General features: G+C 44.2%; 1 protein-coding gene across 1 annotated transcript; it reads left to right on the top strand. All coding sequences in view use genetic code 12, as the record gives it.

Annotated features, from left to right (window-relative positions):
- Nucleotides 1-385: 385 nt before the first annotated feature.
- LODBEIA_P33180 (uncharacterized protein) lies at nt 386-13,027 on the top strand (the record flags this gene model as incomplete). Its single annotated transcript, XM_066973415.1, has 1 exon — nt 386-13,027. The coding sequence occupies one exon, from the start codon at nt 386-388 to the stop codon at nt 13,025-13,027; it is 12,642 nt and encodes a 4,213-aa protein (XP_066830256.1).
- Between the last annotated feature and the right edge of the window lie 86 nt (nt 13,028-13,113).

Raw genomic sequence — 13,113 nt, 5'->3', positions numbered from 1 at the left:
CCCTTTGCCAAATTTTCTATTTTAGTGAAAAAAATTTTGCATCCAGGCCCCCACTGGAACCAATTTACTGCATCTCATGAAGAAAACAAACCCTTTCTAGAACTGAAGAAGCGGCTCGCTTGTTGACCTCACCCACTGGCTGGTGTCCCAATCAAGCGGGCTGTCTGACTGGACCACGTCTCAAGCTCAAGATGTTTCAATTTGTTGCTCTCCGATTTGGCAGCACCACGTAAAATACAAATATACGGATACAGAAAAAAAATTCCGTGCGACCTAAACAAAGCTGTCAAAGAGAGGTGGTAAACAACAAAATTATAGAGAACCCTGTTGGATAAACGATCGAGAATTGCAACCACAGACTCGAAAACACAACCTTACTTACGTTATGGACTACGAGTCCTGCCTTGCGAGTGTTTCGGACTTGGCGAGGTCATTTTTTGGCAAAGACATTACCATCGTGGAAAATGAATCGGTGATGGCGGAGTTTGTGGCAAGCTCGAACGCCGCGTCTATATTTCTTACCAAGGAAGACAACAACGACAACGACAATAACAACAACAAGAAGAACACAAGGGTCATAATCCATCGGGATACAACCACTTTGAAGACTGATCTGCCGAGAGCCAGTCATCTCGTGGTCATCAGCAAACTGAGCAGCCAGCTCCAGAAGGGAGTGCTGCTAATGGCGCAAGTGAATATAATCACTTTACCTTTGCATACGGGTGGTGGTGAAAGTAGTGGTAGTGGTGGCCACAATGCACCCAGTTACGAACGATTGAGGTCTACACTCGGCAATGGGCTCCTACCGTACTATGACATTATCTCGGAGGGGAGGCTGGCGTCTTCAATGACGCGAAAAAAGTTTGCAGAGTTGACTGCTTCCTTGCAGCACTCCATTTCCCACATTCAAGCGCCAGACTTGTTACTGAGCGCTCATGCCAAGATCAAAAGGGCCGTAGTCCAAGGGGAATCAATCACGGAGTTGTTGGCTGACTCTGACTTCCTCAACGAGCTAACAACCATCACAAACGAGTGGGTCAGGCAAATCCAAGCCGTCACTCAAGCTGATCATAGACCTGGGGACGGCAATTCCATGATTGAAGAAGTCCGATTCTGGTCTCAAATGGAAAATGCCCTCATTTCGCTCCAGAAGCAGATCCAGTCACCTGAAATCAAATTGACAATGGAAATCTTGAGCAGGGCCAGGAGATTTCATGTCACCATTAGCTTTGAAAACGATACGGGCATCAGTGAAATGACAAAGAAAGCTGCCTCTTTAAACTCTTTCCTCCGAGAGCTTCCCATAAATGAACTTTTGGCTATAAATGATGACCCGCAGTTGCAAAATTTTCAACAAGTGGTAACGCAACTTTTCTCCCATTTAAAGCAAAAGTTGACTTTTCTAACGCCAGAAAGAGCAAAAGAGGCCATTGAACTATTATTGAAGGAAATCATCGACAAGTTTCGAGTGCTAGCCTCAGCCACCAGTGTTATGTCGATCCCATTGCATGTGCTTTCACGTACAGTGCATGAGTATCAAAAGATCTTGAGCAACATCGAGGATAATCTCAAATTTCTTTCAAACATATTAAGGGAACTAGCACGTAAGTCAAAAGACAAGCATAAATTGGTTTCGCTCAAGCAAAGAAATCTAGATCACTTGCGAAATTTGCTCGACAATTTGCTCACTTTTCGCAATAGACACGAGGCTCTTTTATCGTACTTGAAAATCACATTCTCCAAAGATGAATCGTCCCTGAATGCGTCAAAATTGACCGAGGCGTACAATAAACACATACTTTCGTTAAATCCCGTGAATCCTGCACGCGAAGCCGAAATTCTTTGGACAGTGAATGAGAGGACTTATATGGAAACCTTCAATGTTGTGTATGGATCATGGGCGACCAAAATGAATCTATTCTTAGAGCAAGCGACGCTGTTTATTGATTACTTGAAAGTCTTTCGCCAGTTTAAAGTTGCAAGCGAGGGCTTAGGCGAAAACAAAAATAAAGACAAGGACAAGGACAGAGACAAAGGCGAAAGCGAAAGCAATGGGGTACTCTCAGGCAATTTGCCAATCCCAATCAACGACTCACAGAAATTGTCAATCCTTGGGAGTGCCTTACGAGAAATTCAAGCTCTCAAAGTTACAGCTAGTGAGAGCGATGGCGACACGTTGACGCAGGTTGTAAATAGTAAAAGTCTTGCGTCTAGAGTCGGATACTACAGGACCAATCTAGAATTCATGATTGGACCCGATTGGATGAAATACTCGGTGGGTCCGCGCATTGAAGCATTGTCTAAAAGCATTTTGGCATCAAGAAACCCCGACGAATTGTTTCAAGTCATGATGGATAAAGATTTACAAGCGGCAAATAAAATTTTTCAAGAAACGGAAACCGTTGTGGAAATTAGGGACGTTTTGGGCAATTACCAAATCGTTTTAAATTCTGATTTGAAGTCGCTTCAGTCGTGGCATAAATTGAATCTAATCAAACACTCGGGCCCCGCGACGATGCCGCATTCTGTGCTTGTTGAGTCGCACAAGATATGCCGGATTTTGCCCTTGGCCGTGGAGATTTCCGATCAATTGTACGCCATAAAGTCTATCTTTGAAAGCGCATTTCTGGAAGGTCCGAAAAGCGAATATTGCCGTTTGTTTTCAACTAAATTGATCCACCAATTGACCGGTTTAGTTGGTAATTTGACATTGGTAAAATGGGCTCATTTGTCGCGAGCGGTAAACTTTCTCAAACTGCATGATGACTCCTTGATCCATAGCGACGCACTCGTGGAAATGAAGTCGTTGAGATGCGTTAAAGAAATTCGAGCGATTTTGGATTCGATTTATTTCCAAAATTCAAAAGTAACAAACATTTTACATTTTTTGGAGCAACGGATTCACGATTTGAAAACTGCCAAGTTTGATAAAGAAGTGTTTGCACTGGTTTTGAACCAAACTCAGGAAAGGCTTTTGGACCTTTTTGACGAAGGTGAATGGACGGAGATGATTATCAAAATTGCCAACAACGAAATTGTACAGGCGTTGAGTACTCGATTGAAAGGGCAGTTGTCTGTTTATCTTGGACTAACTTTGCGAGACCATGACCAGCAGTTGGATATGAAAGAAATTGAAGGATATATCCAAGAGTTTTCCATATCTCAACACCAACTAACATTCGAGGACGAAGCTTTGATATGTTCTCCCTCGTTGACTGAAGGACAATACTCGGCTTTTGCATTCGTGAAAAGTTTGATCGAAGTTGTGCTCGAGCAGAAGCTACTAGGCGCTGATTCGGCAAACTCCCATGTCCATGCCCCAGAGGCAACTCTGTTTGAGAAAATGGTGGTTTGCGTTCCCGACACTCAGGCGACCATAAACAGCGTTTTCATTCACATTACCAACCTCTTTCGAGAAGGGGAAGAATATTTGGCCAAATGGAGGGTGTTGGTAAACTTGTGCAGTTTGAATTTTGACGACGCGGCAGAGTTGGATTCGTTGCTTGATCCCAGTAAGGACATTTTTCGCTGGTTTGAAACTGTGCGAGATATTTACGACTATGGGTCGCTCGTGGACGACTCAGAATCAAAGCAATTTAATGGTCTTTTCGCAATCAACTCCAGTCGAATCCTGAGTAAGATGTCGATCTCTTTTGATAAGTTTTCGAAAAATTTGCTCAGCCATTTTGCCCACAGGCTCAAAGTTTTGGTTCGCTCGGTTGAGCAAGAGTTGGCAACTTCGAGACAAAGTTTGCTTAGTGCTTTTAAACTCGATGTGGATGCTCCTAAACTCATTGCTGATGTTGGCGAAATAATAACACTGCGCTTGAACTTTGACCATTGGGGGAAACTAGTTGACGGGTTCAAAGAGATTCAGCTTTTCCTTCGCAAAAAGAGATTCAACTTCCATACTGATTGGTTGTTTACTGAGCAATTGGAGAACCACTTGTGTCTGATCTCGGCCCTTCTTGAAACAAAAGAGTTGCTTTTCAAAGAAAACTTGGAATTTCTCGCAACGAAAACCAAGGGAGAAATAGACAAGACAATGCAGTCAATTCAAGCTCTTGGCAAGGACTGGGAAGCAAATAAACCAATTTCAGGAACATTGACGCCCGCGTACGCAATAAGCCAACTCAATGAATACCAGCTGCGCAATGACAATTTGAGGTCGTATCTCGCCACAATGAAAAGCATATCGGTCTATTTTGGCTTTGATGCATTTAAAGAGCATCTGGAACCTGTCTCGCTATCAGATCAGGTAGACGCCTTGAAAAAAGTGTGGTCTCAGATACATGTCCTTTGGGAAGAAGTAGAGGCGTTGAAATTGATACCTTTGGCCAATCTAGACTCGCATGCTTTGCGTCAGAGACTCGATAGTCTTCTGGCTTTTGCTAGAGACCTCCCGGCTAACGTGCGACAATACTCAGCGGTTGAAGAAATAAAAATACAGGTCAAGACCTTTTTGAAAGCTCAGCCCAAGCTAGTTGAATTAAACTCTGCCGTGATGAAGCCGAGACATTGGGAGAAATTACTCAATCAACTCGGTTCGCTGTTGAAACCGAGCAACTTGACTGTTGGTGATATTTGGAGTTTAAACTTGGCTTCCAATTTCCAAAGCCAAATTGTGGAAGATATTTTAGAACAGGCTCGTGATGAGCGAGCTATTGAGGAAAGCGTGCAAAAGATACGAGAGTCATGGGAGCACGCTGCACTTGAGCTATTCAACTATGAAAACAAGTGCCGGCTTGTGAAAAACTGGGACGCGATACTCGACCATTGTGAGCAGGACTTGAATTCTCTCACTTTGATGAAAAAGTCGCCACACCATGCTCCATTTGAGAAAGAGATTTGGGATCTCGACACCAAGATAGCTGCGTTGTTTTCCATATGCAACGTTTGGATCGATGTTCAGCGGGAGTGGATCGAGTTGGATGGAATCTTTGGCAACAACGACAAAAGCGACGTTAAAACCATCCTCCCCGCTGAGCATGCCCGGTTCCAAAACCTCACTTTTGAGTTTCTCGCGCTAGTGAAACGGGTTTATAAATTTGACCAAGTTATTGATATCATTTTGATCCTGGACCTGCACAGGGTGATGCTGAAATTTTTGGACACTTTAACCAAAATACAGAAATCGTTAGCTGAATACTTGGAGTCCCAAAGGAACATTTACCCGCGATTTTTCTTTCTTGGGAATGACGACTTGTTGGAATTAATTGGCACTTCTAATGACATGTCGAGAATCAACAAGCATTTGAAAAAAATGTTTGGCGGGGTCGAGCTGGTGATCTACAATCAAAAAGAAAATGCAATTGTTGCTGTAGCTAGCGGCGACGAAAAATTGTCTTTAGTTACCCCGGTTCAATTGGACAAGTTTACTTATTTGCACGAGTGGTTGAGCGAGTTGGAAGATCAAGTTCGCTTGTCCCTAGCTCAGTTGCTAGGTGAATATATTGGAAGCTGGGAAACGATTCTTAAGGATGAACAAGCAGACGTGGCGCCCCTTGTCAACAAGCTCCCCGGCCAGATTCTCATCTTATTGATGCAAGTTCTGTTTACAAACTTGGTGGAGGAAGCGGAGAAGAAGGAGAAATATGCCGAGGATATGCCCCTAATGAACAGCACCAAACTGGACCCCTCTCGCCTCGGAGACGTGCTTGAAACGATGCTCAAGCGGATCATTAGACTATCGCGAACTTCACCAGGTTTCTTGACGCAGCGCAAGCTTCGTAATCTAAGCATTGAAATATTACACCAGCAGAAAATCCTCACGGTGGTGCAGTCGGCACCAACAGTTTTGGAACGCGTTTCAAGGTGGACAATGTATCAAAGATTCTATTTTAAAACAAACCACCCGAGTTCTGATGGTCGACCACGCCTTGTTGTGAAACAAGCATTTACCGAATTTGAATACGGCTTTGAGTACATTGGTAATCCTGAAAAATTAGCTTACACACCGCTTATCGATGAGTGCTTTGTCGCGATGACCCAAGCCTTGTCAATGAATCAAGGCGGCTCCTCATTTGGACCCGCGGGTACGGGCAAAACAGAGTCTGTGAAAGCATTGGGTCAAAACTTGGGCAAAATGGTGATTGTCTTTTGTTGTGACGAACGATTCGACTTTCAGTCCATCAGCAGGATTCTTTCGGGTCTTTGTCGAGTGGGCGCCTGGGCCTGCTTTGACGAGTTTAATCGACTCGAGGAGCATAATTTGAGTGCAGTTTCGTCCTTGATTACATCAATCCAAGTGAATTTGCGAAACCGCGACCAAACTGTTAGCCTTTCCGGGCTCGAATCAGCACTACACCCGGAAACAGCACTATTTGTCACCATGAATCCTGGGTATAGTGGTCGGTCTCAGCTTCCAGAAAATTTAAAAAAACTCTTTAGAGGCTTTTCGATGTTCAAGCCAGATAGCCAAATAATTGCACAAGTGTTACTTACATCCGAAACGTTTGAATCTGCAAGCGAGCTATCCGAGGTAATTGTTCAAGTATTTAATGAGTTGCAGGCGAAGGCCTCCAAACAAAAGCATTACGATTTTGGGCTACGTGCCATCAAAAGTGCTGTTAATCGATGCGGCCAGATTCTTCAAGCCCAGATTGCCAATGGCAAGCATTCGGAAAAGAGTATGCTGGAGATGGGTATAGCTGTACGTTGTTTGGACGACTTGATCGTTCCCAGATTGACGATGGAGGATAGAGTAATCTACGACGAGGTGAAAAAGAAGTACTGTATTTCACATTCTTGGGATTCAGATGAGGGCGAGGATAAGTTGATTCTTGAGCTTAGGAGGTATTGTGAAAAGCATGAGCTTGTTGCCGAAGAAGAATTCATCAAGAAAGCCTTGCAGCTATCCAAAATTCAAATAGCTCACCACGGGATCATCATGGTTGGGGAGTCAGGGTGCGGGAAATCCACGATTCTCAAGATGGTTTTAGAGGCTCTCAGCAAAGTGGAGGAAATTGAGCACTACTCCATCAATATCAACCCAAAGGGCCTTTCCAAGAACCATTTGTACGGTCGATTCGATAAAGTTACAAAGCAATGGACCGATGGTCTTTTCACCAGCATTTTGCGCAGGATCGAGGAGAATCTGCGCGGGGAGATGCACAAGCGAATCTGGATTGTATTTGACGGCGACATTGACCCTGTCTGGGTGGAGAATTTAAACAGTGTTTTGGATGACAATAGAATTTTAACTTTACCCAATGGAGAACGTCTCCATCTTCCGGCCAATGTTCGTCTAGTGTTTGAGACTACAAGTCTTGATAGCGCGACATTGGCGACAATCAGTAGATGCGGCATGGTCTGGTTCGACAATCTGGTAGTTGCTCCTTCTTCATTAAGCACAAAGCTCCTTTGTGATGTCATTACCCATATCAATGAAACTGGCGAGGTTACAGCAAAGGAGAGATTGAGTTTGAGTCCGAATGTGAGTTCGAATGTGAGTTCGACTTTGACACTGCGGGCGCTTTTTTCGCTGGAATTGAAGCGCGTGTTGACACACCTGCTTATGACCGGTTTAGATTCCCTAGCTCGAGAACATGCACACATTATGAGGTACTCTTTCCAAAGGTCTGTCGATTCCTTTGGTGCTTTATTGAAAACCCATTTGAAGCAAATGGTCACGTCATTTAATATCGATTCCAACGAAGTTGACATTACATCAATAGTCCTCAAGATTGTATTTAGCTGTGCTGTCTGGGGCTTTGCAGGTGACTGCACCGCGAAAGACAGGATGAATTTCGAATTGAGTTTGAGAAAGCATCCGCCATTCGACAGTTTGGACTTTCCCAATGAAAGTGTGCTAGATTTTGAGATTTCAGCTGCACCACCAACTGGCGAGTGGATATCGCTCAATACCGAGCTTGGGGCGCAGATGGATTTGCAGCCTCACCAGGTGGGAGATCCAAAGATAATAATACCGACTACCGACACGGTTAAGCACGAAAAGTTGATGCACTCAATGTTGGCAGCACATAAACCATTGCTCTTGTGTGGTCCTCCCGGGTCGGGGAAAACAATGACCCTCATGAGGGCACTAGCTAAGGCACCCAACTTGGACTTGCTCTCTCTCAATTTTTCCAAGGAAACATTACCAGAGTCTCTAATTGCATCGTTGGAGAGCTTTTGCGAACACAGGAGGGTCAATGGGAAAATTCTGCTTTGCCCTAAAGTCGACGGCAAATGGGTTGTTGTGTTTTGCGATGAAATCAACCTCCCGAAAACAGACGAGTTTGGCACTCAGACTGTGATTGCATTGATCAGGCAGATGATGGAACACAATGGGTTTTGGAGGACAAAAGACTTGCAATGGATCAGTTTGCAAAATATTCAATTTGTGGGAGCATGCAATCCACCAACTGACACGGGTAGATACGAGCTAAGCGAGACTTTTATGCGTCGAGTATGTTTAATCATGGTTGACTATCCAGCGCGGGAGTCCCTACAGCGTATTTATCAAACTATCAACAGCGCGGTGCTCAAACTTTCCCCGCGCTTAAGTGGGTTTGCTAGAGAGCTCACAGCAGCATCGATCGAAGTTTATCAGCGGTCAAAGGACCTTTTTAAAGCATCATCTCAAGCTCATTATGTTTACTCACCACGAGAACTCACGAGATGGAGTCGAGGATTGCTAGAAGGGACGAAACAAGTGGCTTATCTGGATCTACCAGGATTTTTGCGATTATGGTATCACGAAGGGTTGAGATTGTTTAGCGATAGATTGAGCCTGGAAGATGAAAGGGCTCTGGCCATGGAAATTATGCAAGCAGTTGCGCGCCAGTTTTTCCCCAACGTGGACTTGTCCGTCTGTTTTAAAAGTCCCGTGCTTTTTAGTGATTGGTTGACGCTCAACTATCAGTCAGTCAGCAAGCGCGAGTTGCAGCCATTTGTGCGGGAACGATTGAGAGTGTACAATGAAGAAGAGACGGAAGTCCAACTAGTGTTGCACGAGGACTCCCTAGATCATCTTTTGAGGATTGACAGGGTACTTAAGCAACCGCAGGGCCACATGATTTTGGTTGGGCCGTCGTCGAGCGGCAAGTCGACGCTCGCTAAATTTGCTGCTTGGATCAATGGATTGAAGGTCGAATCTCTTGCAGTCAGAACCGGATTCACATTGAATGATTTCGATGACATTTTGAGAAAATTATTGCTTCGTTGCTTGAATGGTGAGAGAATCTGTTTCTTGATTGACGAGTCAAGTGTCGTGGAAGCGTCTTTTATCGAAAGGATGAATATCTTGCTCGCGAATGCAGAGGTGCCAGGACTATTCGAAGGCGACAATCACGCGTTGCTCATGAACAAATGTCTTGAAACGTCGCAAATGCAAGGGCTCTTGTTTGATAGTGATACAGAGTTGTACAATTGGTTTGTTGAACAATTGAGTCGCAATTTGCATGTTATCTTCACAATGAGCAACTCCCAGCAGCATTCTATGACCCAAAAAGTGTTGTCTTCGCCCGCATTGTTCAATAGGTGCGTTCTCAGCTGGATGGGTGACTGGTCAAACAGCTGTTTACACAGTATAGCATTTTCAGAGGTTTCTGCATTGCCCATGCTAGTTAGTGAGGTGACGACCTTGTCGCCTAGCGTTGACCAGAAAAACAAATACACCTCAAGCTTAACCGAGGCGGTGATTGACACTTTGATCAAATTCCACAAGAATGTTCAAAACACACAAGTATTTCCGGCCCAGTTTTTGAATTTGGTGCAGATTTTCACTGGCTTTTGCCGTCACAAGCAATCTAAGTTGGAGGAGAGGCAACGGCATTTGGTGCTTGGTTTTGACAAATTGAGAGAAACCGTTGCTCAAGTTGACAAAATGAGACAAGAGCTCAAAATTAAGGGAGATCTATTGAACGCCAAGAATAAAGAAGCTCGTTCTACTTTGGACAAGATGCTTGTGGACCAAAACGAGGCAGAAAGAAAACAGGAGTTTTCAATAGAGATGCAAGCAGAACTAGCCAAACAGGAGGTTGAAGTTGAATCCAGGAGGGAGAAGGTGTTGCGAGACTTACGATCTGCCGAGCCAGCGGTTCTCGAAGCCCAACGCGGAGTTCAAAATATCAAAAAGCAGCATCTCACCGAGATTCGAAGCATGTCGAATCCTCCCAACGCGGTGAAGGTGACCATGGAGTCTGTTTGCATTTTGTTGGGGTACAATGTTTCCAGCTGGAGAGATGTACAGTTGGCCGTCCGGAGCGATGACTTTATAGCCAACATTGTGAACTACAACTGCGAGACAGAGTTGACACCCGAGCTTCGCGAGTACATGGAAGAAGTATACTTGTCACGAAGTGATTTCACCTACGAAGCAGTCCACCGGGCCAGTAAAGCGTGCGGACCGCTACTCGAATGGGTACGCGCTCAAGTTTCTTATGCCAAGATATTAACAAAAGTTGGTCCCTTGCGCTACGAAGTGGAAAAGTTGGAGCAGCGCTCGATAAAGACTAGAGCCCAGTTGATTGCTATTGACGAGATGATCAAAGAGCTCGAAGAACAGATTGAAAAATCCAAGTACGAGTATAGCGAGTTGATCAGACAAACGGAAAACTTGAAAACCGAGCTAGCGAGTGTGGAACAGAAAATCAACCGAAGCACCTTGTTGATCCAGAATTTGGCAAGTGAAAAGTCGCGGTGGAAGGAGTCGATTAGCGCTTTTGAAGAGAAAAGTGTCCAGTTGGTCGGGGATGCGTTACTAGTGGCGGCGTTTGTAACATATGCAGGCCCATTTGATGAAAAGAGCCGGTTGGACTTGCGCATGCTTTGGCAGGAGTGTCTCATTCGTGCCGGCATTGCCTTTGACAAGAACATTGCATTTTCCGAGTACTTGCTTGACTCTGTGAAGATGAAAAATTACTTATCAATGGGTTTGGCAGACAATTTTCTCAATAAAAGCAATATAGCATTGTTGGAGACCGGTACCTTCCCACTTGTTATAGACCCCAGCGGAGAAATTTTTCAAGTTGTTCTTAAATCCAGGAGTGAACAAATGGTGGCAGTGACCAGTTTCCTGAGTGATGGATTCTTGAGTGCTTTGGAAAATGCACTACGCTTTGGAGGTACATTATTAGTTGACGATTGCGAAAACTATAATCCTATCCTCGACCAGATTTTGAGAGGAGACGTTAGGAGGACCGGTGGAAGGTTGACGGTCAAATTGGGAGGTAACTGGACGGATTACAATCCGAAATTCAGGCTCATTATGTTTACTAAACAGACGCGTATCATTTTGCCAAACTTGGTGATGTCAAGAGTCAGTATTATCAATTTCTCGGTTTCCACAGGCAGCTTGGAGAACATGGCCCTCGATCTTGCCTTGCGCGAGTTTAACCCACGTCTCGAAAGACGTTGTGCGGAAATCAACAGGGCAAATGGAGAGTTGAGAATCCGATTGGAAAAGTTGGAGGAAGAGCTCTTGCTTTCGTTGGCGCAAACCGCTGATAACATTCTTGAAAACGACAATGTTCTTCAATCGCTAGAAGTCATCAAAGCAGAATCATCAGAGATAAATAAGCAGCTCCAGGCTGCCGATGAAATTGTGGACGAGATCGATTCGGCTAAAACCCTGTTTAGGAGTGCCGCGAGACAAGTATCTAGAGTGTTTTCGCAAGTACAGCATCTCGTTCTCCTTTCAAGATTCTATTCCCTTCCTTATGGAAACTTTCTGTCTGTATTCGCCAAGATCATCAAGGGCCAAAAGCAAGATGAGACAATTGCTCTCAGGTTTTGCAAGGAATTGTTTGAAACGTATGCGGCATCATTGAAATACCCTGACAAAGTGAGTCTTGCTTTGTTTATAGTCCTTGCTTTGCGATTTGAGGTTGATGGTGGTGCTTCAAGCAAATGGGAAATCGATCAATTGTTGAGGATTTGCTCGCAGCCGTCAAACATAGCCGAGCCAGAGACCCCGATTCAAAAAGAATCACAAGATGCAAGTTTACTTGATGCATTATATAAAGAATTGAGCAAAGCTGAGCCGGACGTCTTGGGATTTATTGATGAGCTAACAAGGCCAGTGAGATTGATTCGTTCGACTTTTGACTCCGAGTACAGCTTACAGTGGTGGCTCGCAAGCAAAGAGACTCAAATAATCATGGGCACCACTAGTGACGATTTCGATGCCACTTACAAGTTTACCGACATTGCAGAAGTTGAAAAGGTGGAAACGGTGGTTATTTCGATGGGATCTTTGGAAAGCTCAAACGTAGCTAATCAAGAATTAAAGGAAGCGGAAAAGAGCCAAAAATGGGTCATTATTCAAAACGCTCAGATGTCGCCCTCGTGGCTTGCTCAGTTGGACACAATGATTGGGAACTTGAAGCTCCACGCGGGTTCCAAGTTGATCTTGACGTGCAGCTCTGAATCTGTTATTCCTGAAAAATTGATTAGCCGAAGCAAAGTTCTTCGCATTGAAAACGACAAGTCTTTTAAAAACTCGTTTGCTGAGTTATTTTCATCCATCCTGGAGGTTGAAACGCGGGGAGGAGGAAACAGTTTTATTGCGTTGCATGTATTTTTGTTGCTCACATGGTTCCACAGACATTTAATGGAAATTCTGGTTTACGTTCCTTTAACTTTTGAGCAGCACCACGATCTCAACGAGTCTGATTTCAAGAGCGCGGTTCACATTGTTTCAAAAGTGCTTGACGAGATTAACAGTGTTGAGCAAATTCCGTGGTCGCTGATCAGAGTTATGATCAGTGACATCATATATGGAGGCAAATTTAGCTCAGAGAAAGACAAGTGTTGTATCAAGGAGCTCGCTGATAAGTTGTTCAATCATAATTCGCTCGAGTCGGGTTTCAGTGTCATTGAGAATAAATACACCGAGGCGCTGGGTGAGAAATTGGAATTGCCAGATGGCAGGGACTTGAAAACATTCACCAGCTGGATCAACTCATTACCGGACAAGATCCCACTTTCATGGCTTGGTTTGAAAGAAGAATTAGGAAGGGCAAACAGGGAACGGATTGCTAATTATGCCGCATCCACGGTGACCAAGTATTTGCAAATCTGACCAAAAAAAAAAGAAAGACACTTTATTTATAGTAGAATGAAAAATAGAAAGAACAATTTGGACAGGTAAATTTTATATAGAAAAAA

Source organism: Lodderomyces beijingensis, assembly GCF_963989305.1.
Source record: "Lodderomyces beijingensis strain CBS 14171 genome assembly, chromosome: 4".
Lineage (NCBI taxonomy): Eukaryota > Fungi > Ascomycota > Pichiomycetes > Serinales > Debaryomycetaceae > Lodderomyces > Lodderomyces beijingensis.
The sequence above is the reverse complement of the archived record's forward strand: the minus strand, read 5'-3'. Positions and strand labels throughout refer to the sequence as shown.